Raw genomic sequence first — 24,293 nt, 5'->3', positions numbered from 1 at the left:
GGTGAAAAGGAAAAAAAGAAAAAAAACACATGGCATCTGGAAACAGAAAAGGAAAGTATTTGGGTCCTTGTTTTTTAATAAGAGGTTGCCAAAAGCTCAGCATGACTTCTGAGAAAGAATACTTGGGGATTTTTCCACTGTTCTGTGTGGTGGGAAATGTAAGCATAACCATAAAGAACATGAAGATGTGCTAGATGTGGGTAAGGCAGTGATTTAAATGGAGGGTCAGCTGGCTATGTTAGACTGCCTGGCCCCCATGTATGCGTGGTCTTTATAAATACATGGGACTTCATCAGTATAGCTATTGCACACAAGTTTTGACAAGAGTTTTTATCCATTCAGGCTCTTCTCATTGTAAGTTAGACACTGTACAAATGAAGCCACATTTTACTGATGTTGACCATACATTTATTGCAGTGTGAGATTAAGCACTCTCTAGGGATAGTAGAGTTCCAACAACGAAGTAGTATTTGTCTGCTTAATGGGAAATACTAGTTCACTAGCATTTGCAAACAAATGTAGTTTTCAAGGATTAAATTCTTATTTCGGTTGTAATAAATATCATTGAAGGTCAGTCACTTAAAAGTCCCTTAAAGATGTAAGAATGAGTACAGAAGGGGAAAAGCAGTGTACTGCTTCACTTTGGGCTTGGATTTTTTATTTTTTTTGTATTAATAATGTGTCATAGGGTGAGTTTTTTGTTGTGTTGGTTTTTTATTACTAAATAATTGTATTGATGTTCTGCAATGGCTAATAATTTCCTAGCTAAATATCGTGCCCCCAAAAAATCACTAGCCAATCATGTGAGGCAGGAGTAAAAAATAAAAAAGATTGATTCGTACATTTTGCAATGTTCACATAACCCAGAAGCAGTCTAGGTGAGTTACTGTAGAGACTTAAGTTAAATTTGCAGCTAATGCTACGTCTTGAATTGGATGTGTAGTACACCAAAACTAATTTAAAACATTAACAGAGAGAAGGTATAAATTGTGATGGCAAATCCTCATTGAGCATATTTGGAGGTCTGTGTGTACTCCCGATTAGCTATGAGGGCTGTGAACAGTTAATTATTCAGCACAGAGTTCTGAAGTTCAAAACTCTAAGCGCTTTCAGAACAGATCGGTCATGTGAAGTCTCATTACACAGTCGTCTTTTGCAGTGCTGCTCTGGACCTTGTTTGCTCTTCATTGTGAGTGACTTTAAAGTTTGTTTTCCCAACAAAGGTGTGTGTTTCTAATTGCTATATGTTAGATCTTTTGTTTTAATTCTGTAGGACAATTACAGAAGTTAATTTCTTTGCTTATGCTTAAAGAAAAAGAACTTTGGTACAGCTCCAGGATTTAAATTGAAAGTGTATTTTTGCGTCCTTTGTTTATTCTATTTTAAATGTATTTTAACTTTCTGTGAATGTGGCTCCATTCAAGCTTTAAAACAAATGTTTGGAAAAGTTCTCATGAGGTAATGTGTCTCTGCAGTGGCTTTTGGATTTGTTTCTAATGACAAAATTTTTAATAATATCTTTCACTGGTATCAGTATTGGTGAATTTTGAAAAGGTATTTAATAAAAAGGAGTGCTAGACTATATGTTGTAGGATACAAGTCCTACCCTCAGAATTTACTGCAGCATAAATATATTAAGAGATATAGAGAGTTTTCCTTTTACTTCCTTTCAATTTTGTAAGTGAAATTTATTTAGTGGTCACTCTTTACATTCAAGAGTACACTGGCTTGTTACTAAGATGGGAAAGGATAGTGAGAAAATGAAAATAGCAAATCAGTATAGGTGAGGGGAAAATATGAAAGCAAACTGTAACTGAAATGTCAAGAAATACTGAACACAGTATTGATTATACTGCTATATTATTACAGTATAGAAGTAAATAAGCTAGGGCTGTTAGGATTTGTTTGAATAATTTGGATATTCAAAAGAAAACTTTGGAGCAGAAAAGTGTGATTATTCCCTGGCCTATCTAGCCTCTGTATTCAATATACTGTCAGTGCAATTCAGCTTCATACTGCATAGTACAGTATTCCTGTTTATACTAATCCAGTAAATCTGTTTGGAGAATGCAAAAATAGGATTCTTTGTGTAACCAAAGGAAGAAGAAAAAAATTACTCCTTTTAATGTATATGTACAAAACCCCCTTTTTTTTTTTGCAGGGTGTTGATGTTTATTGGGCTTTTTTTTATATATATGGTAGATACCGTAGCCTGTTGTATCGTCTGTCACCATTCATCGTATGTTTAAATTATTCCCTCACCCATTCTTTGCACATAACAATTACACTGTCTGAGTGAAAATAATTGTATGCTTAATTCCCATTCTGAGACTTGTTATTTTGCCTCTATAAAATAATATATAAATACATATTTTAATTTGCATCTGTGTATTTCAGAAGAAAATCTAAAGCACCGCCTCCTCCATCTGAAACAAAACCTATTGCTGTTTCTCCGTTTGATGAGACAGAGTCAGCCAACCTCATCATGGAGCAGAAAGAGAATGTAATTGATAAAGACATTGAACTATCAGTGGTGCTACCAGGAGATGTGATCAAGTATACTACAGTTAATGGGAGGTGAGTTACACAAAATGACATTTTTGTTTAGTTCTGTTTTCTTGCTCAAGTTTACTTCAACCTTCATGCAGGCTTTAATCACTTAGTAAATATACAAGTTATGTTAGCTTGAACATTTTTTGATAGATGTGGAAGCAAACAAATACTTGATACATTTACCTGCCTTTTTGAGTGTTTTTTGAGAAATTTTGTAAGGCACATATCAGGATGTGTAGCCATACCTGTTGCTCTTTTTGTAAGAGTGACCGAATTTCATCACTTAAGTTTTTCAGCTTAGACCCAAAGATGAGTGCCTGCATCCTGTTTGGGTACCAAGTCATGTGCTGAGCCCTTGCTCAGTACTGCCACCTCTAGACTGCTAGCAGCCGTAAAAAGCATGTCAACACTTTAGACAAAATCTATAATGCTTCAAAGAAATAGTTTCTAGCTACAGGTTTTTTTTCTTTTCTTTTTTTTTTCTTTAATTAAATATATTTTGTTTAAGCTGGTTTTAATTTGAAACATATTTCAGTCTGCTAACTGGTAGTATTGATTGTTCATTTAACTGTTAAATCACCTTTAGTTGAGAAAGACCTGGACATTGACTGTTGAGTTGAAAACATACACTCTGGGGCTTAAAATGCTACATTAATTATCATAACAAGTTTACTAAGAAGAGTCCTATGTGGTGCTTTGTATGGATCAGAACAATTAGGATGCTAGTTTCTTGCTTTCCTAAGCTAAAATAAAGTAACTGTTTGTATATTGTGCTTGTGTCAATGTATTGCCAGTGTTTTTACTATTGAAAGCAAGAAGACTAATTTAAACCAGATGATATAAATACATAGTTACACCTACTTCACTTTGTAATGAGAGATGAAGACTTTTGTGGCTCTAGCCTGTTTGCACGCATTGTCATTTGTTAGAGTTCACGAGGTCACTGCTTAGATATTAAATACTAGCTTGTTCACCAGAGCTGCAATGGACTGGAGCTTTGTGGATTTCTTTTTTTCTCCCCTTACTCCCTAGGCTCTGTGTGATTTTCAAGATAACTTCTATCTGAGGTTATATTGCTCAGAAGAAATTTGCTGAAATGATTGTTGATTACTATGATGCTTTATGGTGTTCTTGCTAGTGTGTTTATGGTAAAGAGTGTTGCTGTCTGTAAATACAGTGCCTTCCTCTGCTTTTAAAATTTCTTAAAGTTGAGACTTGTCAGGTACTTCTCTTTCTTCTTTTCACCCCCTTTGTCCGCACTTATGAGTGCTTACCTTGCCCTTACCTTGCTCTGCTCAGAGGAAGTACCGGGAAGGAATGTTGCGTGTATCTTCAGTCAGCCAAATTACATTGTGTATAATTACTCAGTGTTCAAGACAGGCCTCACAGGCTTATCAGGAAGTGCACACATTTCCTGATCAGTTTTACTTTCTCACAGTTATTGCATTTTTTTTTTAAGTCACGGTGCTGTATGTGATTGATTTGATAAATGGGTCTCTTGCAAACCAGAATTTATACGGACACTGCTAGGCTTACTCAGAATGAGGGGAAATGCTGTGCAGGAATATACTTCATACTATCTTTTAATCTGGTTTTGCTCTGTCTTGATAGCTGTATTTTGTGGACAAATAGGCAAGATCCTCTAGACATTACATAAGCAGCTAAGTTGCTAATTTGTCTCTTTTTGTAATCAGAGATGAATGGTTTCAGAGCTTCTGAGGAGTGAATAGCTTCTTAAATCTCATACAGCCATGTACTTAAATGCCATAGTCCACAAGAAGTCCACAAGATCTGATCACTCTCAGATCAAGTTGGATTGGTTTGGCCACTACTTTGGCATAGTGGATAGCAAAACGTTACATAGAGAAATATTCTGAGAGAGTAGAAGAAGGCAGAAGAAGATCAGAAAGAAGTAAAAAAAAAAAAGTGTTTCACAGGAAAGCATTACGAGAGAGAATAATTTTTTAATCCTTAAGTTGTTCTGTGAGCAAGTAAAGCAAAAAAGTGGGACTGATTCTCTTCTTTGAGCCTAGATGACCATCTGTATTTTGTAGTAGTTGGTGATAGTGTTCCAGTTTCTGTTCAGAATCTGATTAAGGTGTTTGTGCTCTCATCACCAGGACTCCTGCTAGGGTGTTCCCCCAAAACGTGGTAAAAGCATTGAGTGATAGGAAGTGAAGGAAGGAATGAGTGAGGCTTTTGTGGTTTGGTGTTGGGTTTTTGTTGGGTTTGTTTTGTTTTGCTTTTTAATTGTTTATTGGAATGTTTTTCAGAGTGAGATTTCTAAATCTAGCATAGGACTGAATGATTTCCTGCAGCCAAAGAAGAAAAAAACAACAACAAAGAACTATTTTATTTAGAAGCCTGGTAATTTAAAGTTTGTTTTCTTGTTTTTCTACAATGAAGAAATGCAGAGTTTGAGAAAGTTTTCTTGAAATTGAAAAATTAGTTTCAGTTGAATGCATCAGTAAATTAACTTACAGGTTTCAAGGGTCAATATGTTGGTGACATTAATTTTATTTGGAAATACTGTGTCAAACGTAGTTCTACAGAGTAGTGTGTTTAGGGCTTCGGTTTCAGAAGCCTTTCAGAGAGACCTTAGCTTTGCTGAATTTGTTTTCTTAGAGTCCTTTGTGAGTTTCCATTTGATCCCTTCTTGAGTATTTTCAGTCATTAGGGTATTCTTAATAAACTGTTGGTTTACTCTGTATAGCTAGCTAGTGAATAACAAGCTTTGTAGTGTTGCCCTACTTTTCAAAACCTATTGTACTTAACTTTTGCTAGCAACAAATTCTGGGGGGTTGGTGTATTTTTTTGTTGTTCATTTTAAAAAAATGTCTTTTTCTATTTAAAAAATAGCGTCAGTAAATATTTTTGCAAGGAATTCCACGGAGCCATAGTCTTAAGTAATCAGAGATCTATAGAAAACCAAACTAAGTTTTCCTGCTCTCACCACCTTTTCCTTCTCTCCTCCCCTTTTCCTTTGATTTCCATAAAACCAAGTAACGTAATGAGGTTAAAGAACTTACAAATAAAGCTTTAACTGAAATTAGATGGAGAACAATCACATTATTTACTCTGAGACAGCTGGTGGCCACTGCCTGGAATTTTAATAAATATCATTTATGGAAGCTGTTATATTAACGGTGATATATATGTTCAATTCTTGAATGCTTTAGCGAAAAAAAAAAAAAAGGTTTGAGAGTTTTGGAGGATGTGATTACAAAAAAAGACAGCTTTTTGCATCAGTGTAGGAATACCTGTCTAAAGCAGTTGTCAAAGATGTCTCAGCTTCTAGTGGAGGACGGACACTTAAAGTGTAGCATCTGCCACAAAAGCAGGTAATTTCTGGAAGTACCAATGGAAAGCAAATTTGCACAGAATCACTGTTTTTGTGTACTAATTTGCATCTATCTGTCTGTTGTTTGTGAGCAGCTATGTTTCACACTTATCATTCTGTCACTTCTTGTGACTCTGGTTAATGTGAGGGCTTGCCCCTGTCACCATGGTGCATTTCAACAGAATGGCTTTCGGCAGTCTTTGGTTGTGAATTCTCGTCCTGGTCATCTTTGATGTTTTTGCCCTTCTCCAATAACTGAAGGCCAGAGGAAAGGCAACTTTTAAAGCTAGTCAGTGTATAAAAATGCACAAGAAAAAAAATTAATGAGTAACTTACCCGTCAGGCTGATAACCAGAAAGGTCACTACAGAAGTAGTGTCTGCTGTCTTCCCTGGCTCTCTTCTCCCCTCCCCTGCCCCACTCCCAGTGAAATGGGGAAATGACATGATTTGCATTTACATCTCTTATTAGGCTGAGATGGATGTACTTGTTCTATTATGGGTTAGAAGCACAAGAAATGGAGTAATTCCTTCTTTATTCTAATAAGAACAGGTTGTGATAAATGTGACAGAAGAATGGAAATAAACTCTCTGCTACGTGAGAAGAGAAGAATAGTATTTTTTCTGCAGTGCTCAGTGTATTTCTCATGGTATTCCCAAGGCTGATACATATATCATCTAGATGAAGGTATATTGCAGTCTTCTATACCTCTTCAGACCATCAGATGGCTGCTTTTTGACACCTTGGAGCATCATTTCTCTGTTCTTTGCTTTTATTGTTCCTCCTGCCTTTGTTGCTTGAGGCAAGTATTCTTCTGCCATTCAACAGGCACAACCTTTTCTCTGGGGAAAAGAAGTAATGGGTCTGCAGTAACTGTATCTGTGAGCTTTCAAACTCTTTCCATCTTCTGGAAGTGCTGCCTGTGCACCAGAGTCCAGCTCTGCTTCTAGAAACCAGAAGACAGTTTGCTTGAAGAACACTTGTTTTTCAAGACCAAGTGAAAAGAGGATTTGTATTCTGAGGTTGATTAAAGGGAGGGAAAACAGTGTTCAGAGTAATTTCTAACATTGAGATGTTCTTAGTATTTTTACAAAACCAAATTGTATGAAAAGTCTCTTAACTTCCTAGTGAATAAATGTATTCAATATCTTTATATTCTCTAAAATTCAGCTTAGTTTGATGGCTCTTTAAAGAAGCTATTTTCACATTTGGCTGTGCTACCAGAATACTTGCATCTGTTACAAGATTACATCTAGGATTTAAGATTTCTGCTAAAATTTCGACATGAATTTTATCTTACATGCTTCAGTGTTCTTTTCAACATACTGTGTTACAGACTTCTAAATTATCTTCATAATATCCTTGTGAGACAGAGCAGGTCATTTCCTTGTTTGTAGCTGTAACAGAGAGATGCAGAGGGTGTCAAAGAGAAATGCTTCTTATAGATGACTACCCAACTCTAAAAATGATTGAGAAATTACCAGTTCCAGTGACCTGATGGTACTATAACCTTATTCAGTTTCTATAAGTTGCAGTGAGGATACTACACTTACTCTATTTAAACGTTTATGACACTTCTGTTTAGAGTACAGTTTAACAAATTTATTCCAGTACCAACTGAAAATGCTCAGCCTATCTTAATATGCTGGTCTGTGGTCTGCATGCTCTTCATTGAGTACAGAGAACAAGGATATACAGTTAGTGACTACATAAGAAAAATTCATTTTACCATACTTCATTGTGAAAAGGAAATTGGCATCACACAGAGGTTCTCAAGAGGTGACATTCAACTACTATATTGTCATTTAGCTTTTTTCTCTCTGTATTAAACATTTGGATCTTATTTTGGGATCCCTAATGGAAGATGAGCTTAAAAGGAGATGTCCACTAACTTAATTTCTTCTGTCTCCTCTAAGAGCCTCATGCTCAGAATTTTCTGAAAAATAAAATCCCTTGTAAGCTCAGAATGAATATAAAATTTTTGGTCTTCAGAAAGACTCTTTTATTAATGAATAGGAGCACATTTATCACCACTGGTGCAGTGCTGCAGTTTGCATTGAAGTCAAATGAGGTGGCCAATCCACATTTTCCTGCAGGCCTTTGGAAAAACATCACTCATAGAAGCAAAAAATTTCCCCATTTGATGAAGCATTAAAGCACTTGGCATACTTTTGTGCAATCTGGCTTAATTTTATTTTTAGGGATAATTTTTTGTTTTGGCTTTTTTTTAATGTTGAAGGTAGTTAGTACCAGGCACCAACTTTAACTGTTTAGTCATGGAAAGGAAAGGATGACTTGGATTAAATGTTTAGCAATACATTTTGTTATAGCCTGCTTAATTGTCATCGCTGTGACAGTTCCATTTGTCTATTACAGGAAGCCCATGATGGACTTGCTGATCTTTCTCTGTGCACAGTATCATTTAAATCCATCAAGTTATACTATAGAATTGGTATCAGCAGAAAATAGCCAGATTAAATTCAAACCAAACACACCAGTGGGGATGCTTGAAGTGGAAAAGGTGTTTGTAAAGCCAAAGCAAATGGATAAGAAGAAACCTACTCCAGTTATACCAGAGGTGAGAACTAAAATTAAAGCATCTTGAGAAATTAGAATATTTTTTGTATTCAACAATTCCAGCTGGTAGCTCCGCCTCTTGTTTCAGCTTTTTCATCTCTCATCCTCTTGTCATGCACCACTATGAAATGATTGACTCTGTGTTCTTGATAACCTCCACTTAGGTAAAATATATCTCAGTTTGTTGTAACAAACATCTTTGCTGCTGAAAGAAGGAAAGATTACTGTATTATTTGAAATCTCACACCTTATTGTCCTTTTGATAAATTCTGCAGATCAAGTGTGGCTGAATACAGCCTTCCACAAACTGAAAGACAACTTGTACCATCTGTCATGCTATGATATATATGCCCTTCTGATTGTGTGTTCATTTTCCTTTAACATGCACTGTACTTCTTTGTTGTTTCTCAGCTTTTTTTATGTACCCTTAAGAAGGCACTGCTGGGTGTTGCCCACATTTTTCCTTGTGCCTTTGCCCTTCTGCTGTATAGAAGAATACTGTTTTTTAATTTATATAAAGCCCTTAGCAGGGACAGAGGAGCTCTTCTGCTGCCCTTTTACCCTCCTTCTACATGTGATCACACACACACTAATGGCTCATTGCTTGACTTCTACAGCTGCCTGATGTAACCTAGTGGGGCATCTTGCTCCAGGCCTGTACCCTGCTGGACAAGTAAATAACAGGTGCTAAAGAAGTAGCAGACTGTTTCATGTGTCCTTTTCTTAAGTAGAAGGGAATCACAAAATGTTTCTGAATCTGTAACATTAGTGAAGTTGCCTTTCAAGGGCAAAAGTTGTTTCAGAATTGTTGGTATTTATCAGAATTTTCTTTTCTTTAGCAAACAGTAAGGGTAGTGATAAACTACAAGAAGACACAGAAGACAGTAGTAAGAGTTAGTCCACATTCACCCCTTCAAGAGCTCATACCGATTATATGTAGTAAATGTGAGTTCGATCCTTCACATACTCTGCTGTTGAAGAATTACCAGTCTCAAGAACCCCTTGATGTGACAAAATCTCTTAATGACCTTGGATTAAGAGAATTATATGCTATGGATATCAGTCGAGGTAAGATAAATTTTCTAAATTGCAGTTACAAAAAGATAATTACTGAAGTACTTCAATAATGTATTTGTTTTGTTGTTTTTTTTTTCTTGCAAAGAAATTAATTTCTACAATTTAAAATGTATTTCATTGGTCTGAAACTAGGACAAGTTTACTTAGTTTATTTTTTATCAAAGTGTTACATACCAGCAAAGGTGGCTAAGTACAAATCATCCCTTCAGGAATCCCATTCCTTTCCTTCTCCCACCCCTTCTCCAAAAAGATGAACACTGTATTTTCTTCAGTTCATAGAAAAGACACAGAATCATGGTGAGCTGGAAAGAGCAGAACCATTAGAAAAAAAAGAGCTTTATTTTAAGATGATTTCAAAATTTAGAAGTGTTAGAATATGATGATGTTTTATGTATATTTCTAAGTGCTGTTTGCTGATTTTGTAGATTGTGAAAGAATAAATCTGTTTTTAATCATAGCCCAACAGGGGCACTATGAACTATCTTCCTGTTATTTGTACAGGAATTCCTATGCCTGGTTTTATCTTTACCTGTAAGACTGTCTTTTTCAGGAAGGGTTTACTGTACTGTGATTAAAAATTCTATGCAGTGTGGTTTGTTGTAGCTTCAGGCAGTTCTCACAGGAAATTTTACATCAATGTAGAATTTGGTAATATTGGCTCACTCCTGTTCTTGACCACTGTTCTTTTGTTTTTTCTTTCTACTCTAAAACTTGGGGGGTTCCATTGTTTGCTTTTTTTGTGTGTTTTTCCCCTCCTTCTACCTAAATAGAGTAACCTTATTGTTTGATTACAGTTTCAACAGTTCTGTCAGTTACTTCCCAAAGGCCAGTTATCTTGAACAAGAGGAGAATGACAGATTTGGAAAATATGTCCTTTTCCCATGGAGAAAACAAAAATGTACTATCTTTCTCTTGTTCACTTCAAAACAACATACTTTTCATTGCCTAACCATGGACTACATGTACCCATAGTGCATTGTCTTGTTTGTTGTCTGACTGCTGCTTTCATCTACTGACTGGCAGAGCTGCCTTTTGCATAGTATGACCTGTACTTCCTTTGAATGAACAGCTAAAAATCCTTAGGAGAGAATACAAGGGCATATACACTTTCCACAAGGCAGCGCCCCGCTAGAAAATTCAGATATACTTCAGCTCTCTTGACACAAAGTGGTCAGCATTTCAATTTTGCAGACAACTTCAAAGTGCTGAACTTTCAGCTTTCTTTATGAAACAAGATGGTGAGGTGTGGACTTTTACTTAAAAGAATTTAAATTAAAATCTTATTTTATTCAGATTATATTTTAATGATACATTCCTCTTTGTTTTCCAAGTTTGGACTGCCTGATAATTGATAACTTACAGACCAAATTATTCTTTACACTAGTTTTCCTCTTTCCTTCAGAAAGCAGACCCTGTCTTCTTTTTTACAAGGTTCCAGTCTGTGTTGCATGTCTTTAGCCTCAAGTTTTTAAAATAGCACCTAGCATTCTGTCGTGAAGATACACATTCTTTTGCTTCAGTGAAGTATCCTGTTACTTCTTCCTACTATTGAAAATTCTGCTTGGCTTTCTGTGTTTGTAACTTATAACTTCATCCTTGATTCAGATTCACATTTTCTGTCTTTCTTTTTGTTTCTCTGTAGCCACATCACCAGTTGATTTAAATTTACCGTCTTTGCAAGGTATGATTTACTGAAATAGGTGGTGAAACTGCAGCACTTAAGTGGCATTACCATCAGCTTGTACTGTAATATCTGCTTAACTGTGACATGAGTAATTATTCCAATCCTATCATAAATACATTTAAAAAAAAAAAAATGAAGACATGGATATACCCAGATATATGAAGTATTTCTGTATGATTTTGCCCTGGACTAATGGATTAAATTCACTGTCATGTTTATATTCGTGCTTGTACCAAGAGCCTTGCTGATTATTGTTGCTTGTTAAATTTGCATTCAGTGGGATTTCTGTAAGATAGTCAAATCTTGAAAGTAAAAATTGAAAAGAGACAACCTTTAGATTGACAAATCATCTGCATGAATGAGAAAATGTAAGGTGGATAAATTCTGCAAGATACCAGAGTGGACTTGACTCTCTCTACAATGACTGTCAGGCAGTTCTGTGTGCAGCACCTACCAGGTGTTGCAGTGACCTTTCTCAATAGTCATACCCTCTGCAGGCTTGTGCCTAGCTTGTCCCACTTCACATTTTGCCATTAATTTAAACTGTTAGGAACTGAGAGCTGGAGAGGCCAATGTTTTTTCCCTTTTATAGCCTTTGTGATATGAACCATGATAAATGACAAGTGGGATGGGCTGGATTAAGTTCTGGGGATATTAGTAGCATCTGAAACTCATCTATTCCTAGTTCTAAGAGAGACCAGAAGAAGAACATGGATGGTAGGAAATCTATTAATTTTGCAGTGTTTAGAAAAAACATCATCTGTAGTATGTGTTTTGTGTATCCTTCCAGGAGGCTTATGACAGGCAGTGAAATAGTAAGAATGTGGGAGAGATAATCTGTGCAATAAATAACATCTAGAACAATTGTTTTCTATTTTAGACTCCTACCAATCTGAAAACTTAGATGGTCTGAAAGAGAAAGAAAACAAAGGGTTTTTCAGCTTTTTTCAACGAAGTAAGAAGAAAAGAGAACAAGTAAGCAAGTTTCACTGTATAAGTGAAACTTCTAGAAACATTCATATTGTGCAATCAATACTGTTGCTTGTTTTCCATAAATTATAAGTAACTTAGATTTTTTCCTTCTCCCTGTACCCCAAGACTGCCAGTGCCCCAGCAACTCCATTGATGAGCAAGCCAAGGCCAACATTCATCACGAGATCTAACACTGTGAGCAAGCAGTATGATTCAAACACTCTGCCAGCTGAAATGCCGAAGAAACGGAGAGCTCCTTTACCGCCTTTGCCAAATTCTCAGAGTGCTCCCCAGGAACTTGCACAAGCCCAAGTCAGACCAGCATCTGGTACTGTGAGATCTAACAGCCTAGATAGGAATGAACAGGTTAGTTACACTGGATTCTCTTCCCCTGGATCAAGAATTTTAAACATAATAACTCTGTTGATATCTGGTGAGGCTTGAAAAAAAAGGAAATAAAACTGTAGTACTTCAGATATTTTGTTTTGAAAGTAACTACAGAAATTGAAATATATGTTCCTTTTAAACTTTCTATCCTGTATCCAAAGTAGCAGCTGTATTTTGAAAAGGCAAAATCAGCTTCTTAGGTAATTGATATTATGAACACTTGTTTTCTTTTCAATGACTATATATTTAAGTGTGAGAACATTGTCTCACTCGATCATATCTCATAGTTGATGTTTGACATGTCCAGTAATTTGTAATGTTTTAGTTACATGTGACAAAGAGCAGCTTGTTCTTTGTTTATAACAGGTTAAGATCTTGGGAAGAAGTCTTAGCATTCTTGTGCTTTTAGCAAGTTTAAGAAAGGTTTTATGTGAATCAAATAGGGATGTATCTAATTAAAGCTATGAGATGTAGGCTACATATTTAAGTAACCTGCATAACCCATGAAAAGCAGAAAGTCTGCCAACAGAATTTGGGAGAATTGATGTTTTAAGTTTTGTCCCAATTTTGCACATATTGTAATTGTGCATTCCATTTAGAGATCAAGACAAATTGTCATAATTTTTTCATTTCTTACTTTGTTTTGAATGCACTATCTAAATGTGAGCTTTAATACATGAGGTTATTGGCATCCTAGAAAAGTAAAAAACAGCCCTAAATGAAATACAAGTTTGAGGGATTAATTTTGTGTTAGATTTGGAGACGAGAAATTTCAAACTGAGACTTTATCTTTCGGCAGTGATTTACTATTTCATTGATGCACAGAACCACAAGAGAGCACTGTTTAACAGAAGTTCTGAATTTGTGTATTGTGTCCTGCTAAAAAGCTTTATCATTTGAAGAAGACAAAGGTTTATTTCTGTATTTTAATAAAAGGAGCTTGGGGTGTGGAATTAATGTGTTTGGGTTTTTTGGGTGGTTTTTTTTTTTTTACCTCATCATGTTTGCCTTCTAATTGAATTCAAATTTTTTGAAAATCATTTATTAATGTCAACATGCTTTAAACGATTACTATTCTATTATGTCTAACAGTAATGTATGACTGCTGGGCTAGGATTTGTCACTCAACAACATTTCTTAGATTTATTATTTTGTACTGACATTTCTTATTCATCTAAAGCAATTTGCCTGAAGCTGAATAGCTCACAAAGAAAGAAGTCCAGATTAAGTTATGGTTTTGTATGTATTTTCCCTTAGAACCTAGAAGTCTATGGCATATATTTTTTGAGATGGCTTCTGTTGCATTCTGATTTGATTGCTCAGCGATTTATCAGCTAATATAGAGCTTTGGACTTCAGTTGTGCAGATATTTGTACTGTGCTTTGATTTGTATTCTTTCCTGTAAAATATTTTGGTTTTTTAGTATTTGCTTTCCTATAAATATTATTTAATGAATGACTTTGAACAGCATAGTACACATTGCTTACCTTGATCAGGGAACTCTTAGGAGAGACGTTCTGTGAGAGACTTCCTTGCAGGATATAGCTACTCCTTGGAAGAGTGCAGAGGCAGTCTTCTGCAGCACAAGAGTGGTCCATCCAGAAATACAGAGAGATACTGCCTGGGCATGCAGAGACACAGTTCGGAATGTAACGGCAAGCCTGGAGCTTGAACTGGGTGGAGATATCAAGAGTAACAAGAATGGCTTTTATAAGTTAGTGGCAAGCAGAAGTCCAAGGAGGAAAGATGAGATAATCTATCTTTAATTTAGCCAAGTGTTTGTCACAGACTGCCACAACTTTTTCGTTCAGAAGACAGTGAAATACAGACAAACCACAAAATAGGACCAAAAACTAGCTAAACAACTCAAATTGTAGTGGTTAACGGCTCAAAATCAGACTGGTTGTCAGCCAGAGTTCCTGAGGAGTTGGTAGTGTGGCCAATACTGTTAAATATCTTTATAAGCAACCTAGATGATGGAATTGAATGCACTCTCAACAAACTTTTGAAGTTGACACCAAACTGGGTGGAGATATAGGTACACCAAAAGGGTGACAATGACAACAAGGTACACCATTCAGGGAGACAATGACAGCCTGCAACATGCAACTGCACGTGAAATTCCATATCTGTAATGGAGTAATCTCAAGCACCAGTACAGGCTGGAGTCTGACTATGTGATCAACCTTGAATCCAGTGTATTTTATGTTTTTTAGGCTACGTCTGTGCTACTGTGTCCAGGTTTGGTTCTTGCAATTCAAGATCGAGATTAAAAACAGGCAAGAGTCCAGTGGAGGTACACCATGATGTTTAAAGTTTGGAGAATGTAAATGTTCTAGTGAAAAGAAGGCTCAGATGGGATCAAATAACATTCTTCTGATACCTAGAGTGCTACAGGGAAAGTAGAGTTATATTATTTGCAAGAATGCATGGTGACAGGATGAGGACTAATGGGTAGTAGTTGTATCAGGAAATTGCATTCAGAAACAAGAATAAAATTAGTAACTTTGAGAACAACTTAACATTGGAATAGGTCACTCACAATAGGTAGCAGAAGCTCCCTCACTGAACATATTCAAGATGTGACTTGACAGGCTCCTGAATCTAAGACCTTGTGTTTAACAGAAGATTGGACCAAATGATCTCCAAAGGGCTTTTGCAATTTAAACTGTTCCATTTCACATGAGTGAATCAGAGTCCTGAATTTCAAAACTGTAAGCACATCATTAGGAGAACAGAAAAAAATATAATAGAGCTCCATCACTAACAAAAACCAACAAATACTTATTTTTGCTGTGAGATCAAGCACTGCTAGAGTAATGCTGTCAAGGGGAAGGTTTGGAAGCTTGATTCTCAGAGCTTCCACTGAAGTCTCTAAAATAAACAAAAGAAGTATCTCTAGGTACTGAGACTTCTGGTTTCACTTAAATGTAAAATAAAGGACAATTCCAAAAAACATAAAGTGTTAGATGAGGGACAATTTATTTAAATAAAGATGTCATTTACACGATTTGCAGCTTTAAAATGGAATTGGGCACTATTTAAATACACAGTAAGAATCAGTCTTTATTTCAAGGATTTACATCCTCAATATAGAATTTGAAATGAAACATAAACATCATAGAATAAAGTCAGTTTTGATGGTTACACAGCATTTCTTCATCGGTATCATGTGCATTAATGTTTTCTTAACCCAAAGTGGCCAATTTATCCTCATTTAGTCCATGTCAACTCTCAATATTGAGGCAAGTACAGTGGTCACACTAAACTGCAATTATTTCATTGAAAATGATATAAGAATTTGCTCTCTCATATTCCCCACTGTTGAAAATGAGCATCCTGTTTTCAGGCTTTGAAGTCTTTTTTGGGTTGCTGATTAGTTATTTGCTGGGCTGTTTAGTATGTCTGGGAATTTCTCTTGTTACTGCAGTGACCCATTAAGTTAATTTACAGAACTTAGGATATACTTTTTCTTTTTTAGAGGGTTAATTTTAATCTGCTTTTGTCTTACAAGAAACATTTCCTTGCAAATCATACTGCTTCTAAGAATGCCTGAGTTCTGAAGCATGCCCTTCAGTTTATTTGGCAGAATGGATACATTATTTCTTCTATGGACCAGGATGACCTTCTGCATGTGCCTTATTATGGACAAATCTCTTGTAAGATCCACAAGGAAGGCAAAGTGAAATGTCAGTTTTGCCTGGATAAACTGTTTGTCTGGCTTTGATAGAAACATGCCGAAGTAGTAACATCAGGCAACAGTGAAATGAGCCAACTTTAATGGAACAGTGTTCTCAGTGTTGTCTTCAAATTCACAGTGTATTGTAGTCCAATTTCTCACAGAATGAAAAAGGGTTTTAATATTTACCTCCTACAGCTTCTCCACTTCTTTCCCTTAAAAAAGGAACTGCTTTCTCTTTATATGAGCAGTTAAATTCTGCTGTGAGTGTTGGAATTTCTTCTGCTTCAATTTTAGAGAATTAGTTGTTGGAGATAGGATCCTATATTGTTAGGGGAGACAGTACAATGGTTGTAAGGGTAGCTTTTATAAGTTACTACGTAGCTTGGTTTGCTCAACCTTTATGAGGCTTAGAAGATGACTAGTACAGTTTAAATAGTTAATGTTTGTCCTGCAAATTTCTGTGTTAACTCATATCAGAAATGAGCATGTTAGTCTCTAATATTGAAATCCCTCACTTATTTGCTCATTTTGGGTTCTCATTTTGGGCAGAATGGCTCTTGTCAGCAGTATGTTTAGAACTAGCAAGTTTAAATACACTTGCAAGCAGGGAGGACTCTCAAGGGTTTTTGCAAATTGCTGTTTTATAATGCAATATGTGAATCTTCACAGTTCTTATAAAAGTGGGTGCAATCTTCTAGTAATAAAATTTCTTTAAAAGAAAGTTTATTTTGAAAGAAAGCTTGATTATGTCCAAAATGCCACGGCTGATTTTCTTCCTACTGCTTTATTTGTGAAAACTAGACTGACTGTGCTATCTTTATCCCGTGAAGGTTTGTCTTCTTGCACTGTTTTCAGTTACTGTAAAGGAGCTGACTTGGGTAGGAACAATTATGAGGAGATTTTTTAGTCAAAACATTTACAGTTTTACATGCTGGATTGAACTTCTCAGCTGTAGAAATAAAGCTTGCTTTTATTTACACAACCCCAACTCCTAAAGAAATTTACATCTCCAGTCTACCCCTTAGAAAGAAAAGAGGAAAAGATGGGGGACTGGGGGAAGCACCTAAACCATGAGGTATTTCTGAAAATATTAGCAACTGTCATGGAATAGCTTAGTTAAGATTTTTGGAAGGGGTAGGTTCCATGCTTAAGAAGTCATGCCAGAGACTCAATTGCCTGAAACTTGATGGTCAGCCTTTTAAAGAAAAAGTTGGGCAATGATGCAGAGAGCACTATGAACATCAGGGAGGTCTTGAATAGAACCAGTATTACCTGGGAGAAGACAATGCTGAAGACTACCTGTTTGCTCTTTCTGAAGTTTGCAGTACTTTCTTTCTGGTATCAGCTGTACATTACATTCTCTGTAGTACTTAGGCTATATTTAAGTATTTTGGGAAGCTTAAGTCATGTAAGAGATTGAGTGCATTAATCATTGTAAGAGCAAGTACAGTTTATTTCTGTTGCCTCTTGGACATACCTTTGTGGGCACACTTGTGCAAAGGCAAGAAAGAAATGCTAGCAATTTGCTTGGATATCCCCCTTGCCTGTGTACCTTCTGTTAAACTTAATTATCTGTGGAGCAAAAGAGGTGGGTACTGGTGGTTTGAAAATGTGTGCGTAGTGACCCTTGGTGTGAGGTGTGCTTTCTAGCACACTGAAATGCTCCATTACCGCCGTGTTCTTTCCCAAACAGTTGTGTGTGTGTTTTTGTTTTCTGTTTGCAGAATTACTGTGCCCTGATTACCTTTTCTTTGCTTTTTGAAAAGATAAGGGCTAGGCAGCAGAGCTGCCACTGCTTACAGAAGCTGGAATTTAGGAAGCACTGGCCTCTATGAATGTCTGCTTGCAGTGGTATGGGGTTTGGTGCCATAATGGTCTGTACATATGAAGCTAAAAAGCTTCATGTCCACCTTTGCATGCTCCATTGTGTTAAAAGTGGAACTTCTGCATATGTTGTGAAAGTGATGACAGTTTGCTGGTGTTTCTGCTCAAGCATGGTTAATTACTTTAGTGATTCTAACATGGTTTTTAATTTGGGTGTAGGTGATAAAACACTGGTACACAGATGTATGTTCTGAAACTTTGCCAGAAATGTCTTAATACTATTATCTTTTTTTTTTTTTTTCCATCTGTTTAAAGTACAATTTTCACATCACAGGCTTTGTTAGGATTTGAAAGCTCTTAATATTCATATGTTGAATAATTCCTGAGAAAATCTGTTCAATGCTTGAACCTTATCTGGAACATTTAGTACTTTCTTGAAATCTCTTTGCAAATCATTTGTTTCTTTGGATGCAAAGGGCAGTAGAAAGGCTTATAAAAATCTTCTGGTAGCATTTGTGCTCTTATGATGAGAACATTATTTTCCCCCTACACAGAGACTCTTTCTGTGCAGGAGGAAACTCTGGTGACATCTGTTTAGTTGAGCGAGTATGTGCAGAACTCTGTGCCAGCCGAGTCAGCTGAGGGAGCCCATGCAAAGCAGATGAGAGTGCAGACCTTGGAACAGTGAAACAGTGTCTGCAACAGAGGAGATGGGGGCTTCAGCCTGGAGAGAGAGCTGCCAAAGGGAGGAAAAATAGAACTGCCCAACAAGGATGAAAATTATTTAACAACAGAAAAGCCTTATTTATGAAATTAATACTAAATTTGACTTCCTTAAGTTCAGATACTGAATACTTTTTTCATTATTTTTTTTAATATTTGAAAACTCTTGTGTGATATTTTAGTCTAAAAACTGAATTGCTTAAAAACTATTCAAGTATGCCAAGCATTTTTAATTAGGACTGGAGTGCTATGTTCAAATCCACTGCTGTTCTTAAAAGAACATTCCACCTTGTGCTTTGTTTTTTCTTAAAACCTCAAATCATCCTTCTGCTGTATAAGTTTCGAGTTGCTTACTTTGGCACTAAAGTGATTGGTAGAAGAATGGTGTGCATATTTTGGGCAGTGTTGCTCCTTACAGTGCAGTAAAATATCTTAAGAGATCTGTCATGCATGACATCAAGGTGAGACAAAATAGATGTCCGAGTATGCCCAGAGTAGCTCAGAAGATGGTTTTCACCATCCCACTTCATGCATTCAGGTATTCTGTTGAGATCTAATGGGAGCTGCCAAACCCTGCTTCACAGACATCTGCCAGCATCCTTTCTCTTGTTTGTAATTATCTACAGTTCTGATTGTATGCAACCAAATACTCTAGCTTTTGGTCTTTAATATCCACCGTACTGTCGGATGTGCATTTGTTCAGTGGTAGCTGTCAAATGATGAGCATCTTATTCCATGGATTCCATGTTAACACCGTCAACAATTCTGTTGTGAGTGATATTTTTGAAAGGATCGTCAGTGAAACAAAAATCCGCATGTGTATTTGCCATCCCTGTTTCTCCATATTCTGCTTTGTCAGGTGGGCAACATCAGTTGCTGTGTGGATCCATCCAGAAATGAATGTCACTGCTGGATTTTATTCTATTGTTGAATAGACAAGTGATAGGGTTCAGAATTACTACAGAAATAGGCAGCTGTGTCTAATGCCAAAATACACTCCTTTATTGCTGGGATCTTGAACATTATAATTGTAATATATGTGGAAATAAAAGGTTTTTACATAAGGCAAACTGCAGTTAAAAGTGACAGGCACATTTACAGCTACTGTCTTTTTGAGACACCATATATTTTAAATCGCATTTAAAATGCAATTGGACTGCTACATCATAAAACTATGAAATCTTCAGTAGACAGACTTCATCCAGGTCTAAAAATTGTTTTATTTATGAATGAAGATTTGTTTTTTTACTACAGTAATGAAGACTACTGTAATTTAACATCAGTAGGTATTATTGCTATTAAAATTTATTGCAATTTAATTTCAGTAAGTATTATGATTATAGGACAGTTAGTGCTTTGCAAGGTAAGTTTTGAAAGCTGGCATTCAAAAAATTTCTGTAAAAGTTTAAGTATTGTAAGTAGAGAAGCAAAATCCTAATAATTATGTATATAGCCCAATTAGGACTGCTGTTGAAGGCACTGAGAAGGAAACGTCATGTCATTGCAGAGGGGTGTAGCTGAAGCTTCTTTCCACAGTGATTTTTTAGCTGCCTTTGGGAAGAAGTATTTGGTGTTTGTAGATGGCCTCTGGGCATACAAAAATTCTAATTCTCTTTTATGCTATATGTAACAACTGATTATTTTTTTTTCTACTGCTGTATCTTGTACCTCTGTGAATATATTCAATTATTCTAGAAACTTTTTTTTTTAAACTACTCCTTGGAGGAATTAAGATGTGCAACAGAATGCATTTGGTACTAGGTATATACGCTGTCTTTCCCAAAGGTATAATGTAAGTACTTTTGGAGAATAATTACTAGAGCAATTCTTCTGTTTCTCTTTGCTAATAATCTTCTTCCTCCCCTGCCTCCCTTCCTAGGCTCCTCTAGGATTGGTCCGGACAGGTTCCCTGGCGCTCAGTGACACTGCTGCTGTCAGCTCTTCTCTGCGGAGGATGAAGCGCAAAGCACCCTCACCACCCACCAGAGCACCAGAACAGCAAAGTGACAGCAGCAATCAGACTGGTAATCTCTTTATGCTCTTTGAGGCACAACAGAAAGTATGGCACTTTGGCTAAACATTAAAGAAATACCACCCTGAAAGAACTTCCAAGTACAACTATGAGTGCCAAATACCTTCAGATTGTAAGAAGCAGTATTACTGCTTTAGGAGATTGGCTCATGCAGTGTGAGAAAGTAGGCAGGTTTTAGGGTATGCAGATCAGAAACAAGCAGAAAATACCAAATTAATTATAGTTAGGTTAATTATAGCAATTGTGTTTGTGTTAATCAGATAGACAGCTTGGGGTGGGGAGAAAAGATTAGCTTCTCTGGAGAGATTTAGTAAGAAATGGACTAAGAAGAATTGTAGGAAAAGTTTTGTTCTTCTATAATTCTTCTGTTTGAACAGAGATTCAATTCTCTCAGGTACAAAAATACCTCATAGTTGAGATTAACATATCTGGGCACTGTTTGTTTAAGAGAAGGTGGATTTCTAGAACAGTATTTCATAGAACTTCTGTTGGTGCAGAAATTGAAGCAATAATAAAACTTGTCTTTTGTAGTAACAGAGTCAGCAGAAGCAGCACCTACTAAAGTGGAAGAAAGAGCCACTGAAATGCAGTCTGAAACAGGTTGGTTCTTTTTCCAATTGCATTGTTAAAATCTACTCCATAGCCAGCTATGATAATTTATAGCAATAAAAATTGTTGTGCTATAGAAGTGTTCTGAACATAAAACTGATCTTAATACTTCAGATCATTTAACTTTTCCTTTGAAGTACAAAGACAGCTTTCTAAAATAAAGATGTTTTACTGTTTACAGAAACACCCTCCACCCCCACAAGATGTAGGCAAGCCAGAAATTCCATGATTTTTGTATACCTCAAAACAAACCTTTCAAAAGCTAAAGCCCAGTATTGTTTTCAGAACACTGCCTTGTGCTGCCCTTGGCCTGCATAACCTAGGGGTAGGAGCAAATCTATGCTACCTTTTGGTTTGCATCTGAGCAGCCTTTGCAAACATAAGTTTTAAATATAAACTGTATACATAGTTGTTTATGCATTACATTAAATAATTTGTTGGGTGCTATGGAAAAAATGTGATATATAAAAGTATAGCTGTTTAAAATACAATTATTCAGTTGCTGAACATAATACTTTTTAAATTCAGTTTGTACTGTTGTTTGTAAGCATCAGATTGTAGGGTTCAGATATACAGCATCTAGGAGTCTTCTGAAATGTAGAAAAGATTTTATAATAATCAGTACAGTCTGGAAGAATAACTCTTCAATGTCTTTCACTAAGAATGAATATATAAACACTGAGCATATAAAGTGCCACAGGCATTATGTGAAGCTAATATTCAGTTTCTTTGCTAGCTGACAGGAAGTAATTTTTCATGTATTTTCTTCAAGATGCCAATCAAATTGGTTGGAGTGGTATGATGAAGCTGTACCACAACAAGAGTTGAAAAAGCCACCTGCCATCCTAGGTTTCTGGCAAAGTGGGGAAAAAAAATCAGTCATGCGTAGATTTGGGCTTGGTGTGTATTTAGGGCAGTTTATGTAAATAGTCAGAAAATAATAGAAATAATATGTAGCTTAAATGGGAAGTTTGGACCTATATTGCACAGTCTGAGAAGTCTGAGGCTGAAGATGTGTCTTAAGATTGTGGATCCATGCTAGAATTTCTTCATTTTCTATCACTGTAATGTCCAGGTGCTGCATAGATAAACAGCCATGATCTTCAGAGAAATGACTTGTTAGCTGTTCCATAGATTTAGGAACCTCTGCTTGGGGCATTTGAGTTTTGTAATTAAATATTTTAATTTTAAGACATAATGGAAATAAAAAGAGAACTGTAATAATCTTCACTGGGCTTAGAACAGTGTGTTGAGTCCTGGGGTTTACTTCTGCAGTTAGCCAGACTCTTTAGTTCTTTAGTTGTGCTGCTGCCGTCTGCTGAACACTTGATGCAAGGCATTTTAAAAAATGTAAAGGCAAATCCCATAGCACAGCTTCATTGCCTTTTTTTTTTATTTAATTTTTTATTCTCCTCATGGGATACTGCTGCTCTCTGGTGGCATCTCTGAAACTGTCCTGAGGCCTGTTTATAAAGGATCCTCTTAGCAAAGCCCACATACTGGAAGAATCATATTCACCTGCAGCAAAATCAATTACAGCACGCTGGCCCTGTTCCTAGTCTGAAAATTAACCACATTTGGGTATTGTTTTAAATAGATGAAATGGTTCCATGTATCTTTAATTGCTAAGTTGGACATGATTTTAAACTTTACCTCAGTAGTTCCTTCCATTTGGATTAATACTGGTTTGATTGCCAGGCTTCTGAAGCTACAGTGAGTTTTTGTTGAGATGTGACTGGCATTCCCAAGGTCGTTCTGTTATTCATTGTTACTTTAGCAAATACAGTGTTATCTTCTTCCCTATAAGGAACCATTGCAAATGTTCAATAAATGTTTCTTGGTGTCTAAGTAGAGCGAAGATAATAGACGTATGTCCATTAAGTTGGACTATGCTATATAATTTGGAATAGGCAACATGCATGTTGTGAAATGACATTTTTCCCATGGTGTAAAAGCAGATTGTACCTTCATAAAAAGCAGTTTGAAAGCATACATCTACTAGAATAAACATTTAGAGAGAATTAATTTGAACATTTGGCATTATAAGCAACTTTTTTTTCCTCAATTATGATTTTTGTTCTCCTTCCCAAGGCTTAATTAATGCTCAGTCTTTTTCTCTATGGAGGTGAGATTGTGTTTTTATTAAAAAATAACTAAAAAATTACATCTTTTAAAAAAGTTTCTCATCAGACAAGTCCCCTGATATATTCTTGGTTAAACTATATCTTTAAGAACATTTTTAAGGACTGTAGATACAAAAGCAGAAACACTGGCAGATTTGCATGATATAGTCAGGCTTACGGGCTTCAGTGCTTACAAGTAGAAGGGGTACAGAGCAACATCAGCCCATTTGCTGCTGTGCAGAGTGTTCTTGCTGACTTGAGGGAGATTTGCAGTTGGTATGTCAGTCACCTTCCCAGGTATGTCTTCACAATGTCGTCCTGTAGGTTTTAACATAGTTTTAATTAGCTTTAGGGCTAATTAAAACTCAGTAACTAGTATTCATAGAGAAGATATCAGACAAAAAATAACTGCATGATATATATCAAAGATGGCTGTTAAAGTTGTTTATGTATCAAATGCCTTCAGACTTTATTCTGCTGCAGCAGTGGTGCCCAGGTCAGGAATGAGATTCTGTAACAGACAGAAAACCACAAGTTGAAATTAACTCCAAGCAAGGCTGATATTACCCTGACAAATTACGTGGAGCGCTTTGGAAAAAGTGTGAGGGTCGTTTTTGTTTGGTACTACGCAATTGTAGGTCAGGTTAGTCCTCTCCAAAGCTTGCAAGTCTTCCTAGCACAGCAAAGAACAGATTTTCATGTAGCAGGAAT

At 36.2% G+C, this 24,293-nt stretch overlaps 1 protein-coding gene across 1 annotated transcript in view; it reads left to right on the top strand.

Moving 5' to 3' along the window:
• The first annotated feature begins 1,134 nt into the window (after nt 1-1,134).
• Nucleotides 1,135-24,293, top strand: part of COBLL1 (cordon-bleu WH2 repeat protein-like 1) — a 35,394-nt gene continuing 12,235 nt past the window's right edge. Inside the window, exons 1-9 of the mRNA XM_009996099.1 lie at nt 1,135-1,189; nt 2,398-2,577; nt 8,269-8,470; nt 9,309-9,537; nt 11,189-11,227; nt 12,111-12,205; nt 12,329-12,568; nt 20,698-20,842; nt 21,382-21,450. Of these exons, the coding sequence (XP_009994401.1) occupies nt 2,486-2,577; nt 8,269-8,470; nt 9,309-9,537; nt 11,189-11,227; nt 12,111-12,205; nt 12,329-12,568; nt 20,698-20,842; nt 21,382-21,450 (1,111 nt within the window). The 5' untranslated portion in view covers nt 1,135-1,189; nt 2,398-2,485. The remainder of the gene's footprint in view (nt 1,190-2,397; nt 2,578-8,268; nt 8,471-9,308; nt 9,538-11,188; nt 11,228-12,110; nt 12,206-12,328; nt 12,569-20,697; nt 20,843-21,381; nt 21,451-24,293) is intronic.

This window comes from Chaetura pelagica, unplaced genomic scaffold, assembly GCF_000747805.2.
Source record: "Chaetura pelagica isolate M959 unplaced genomic scaffold, ChaPel_1.0 scaffold3, whole genome shotgun sequence".
Lineage (NCBI taxonomy): Eukaryota > Metazoa > Chordata > Aves > Apodiformes > Apodidae > Chaetura > Chaetura pelagica.
The sequence above is the reverse complement of the archived record's forward strand: the minus strand, read 5'-3'. Positions and strand labels throughout refer to the sequence as shown.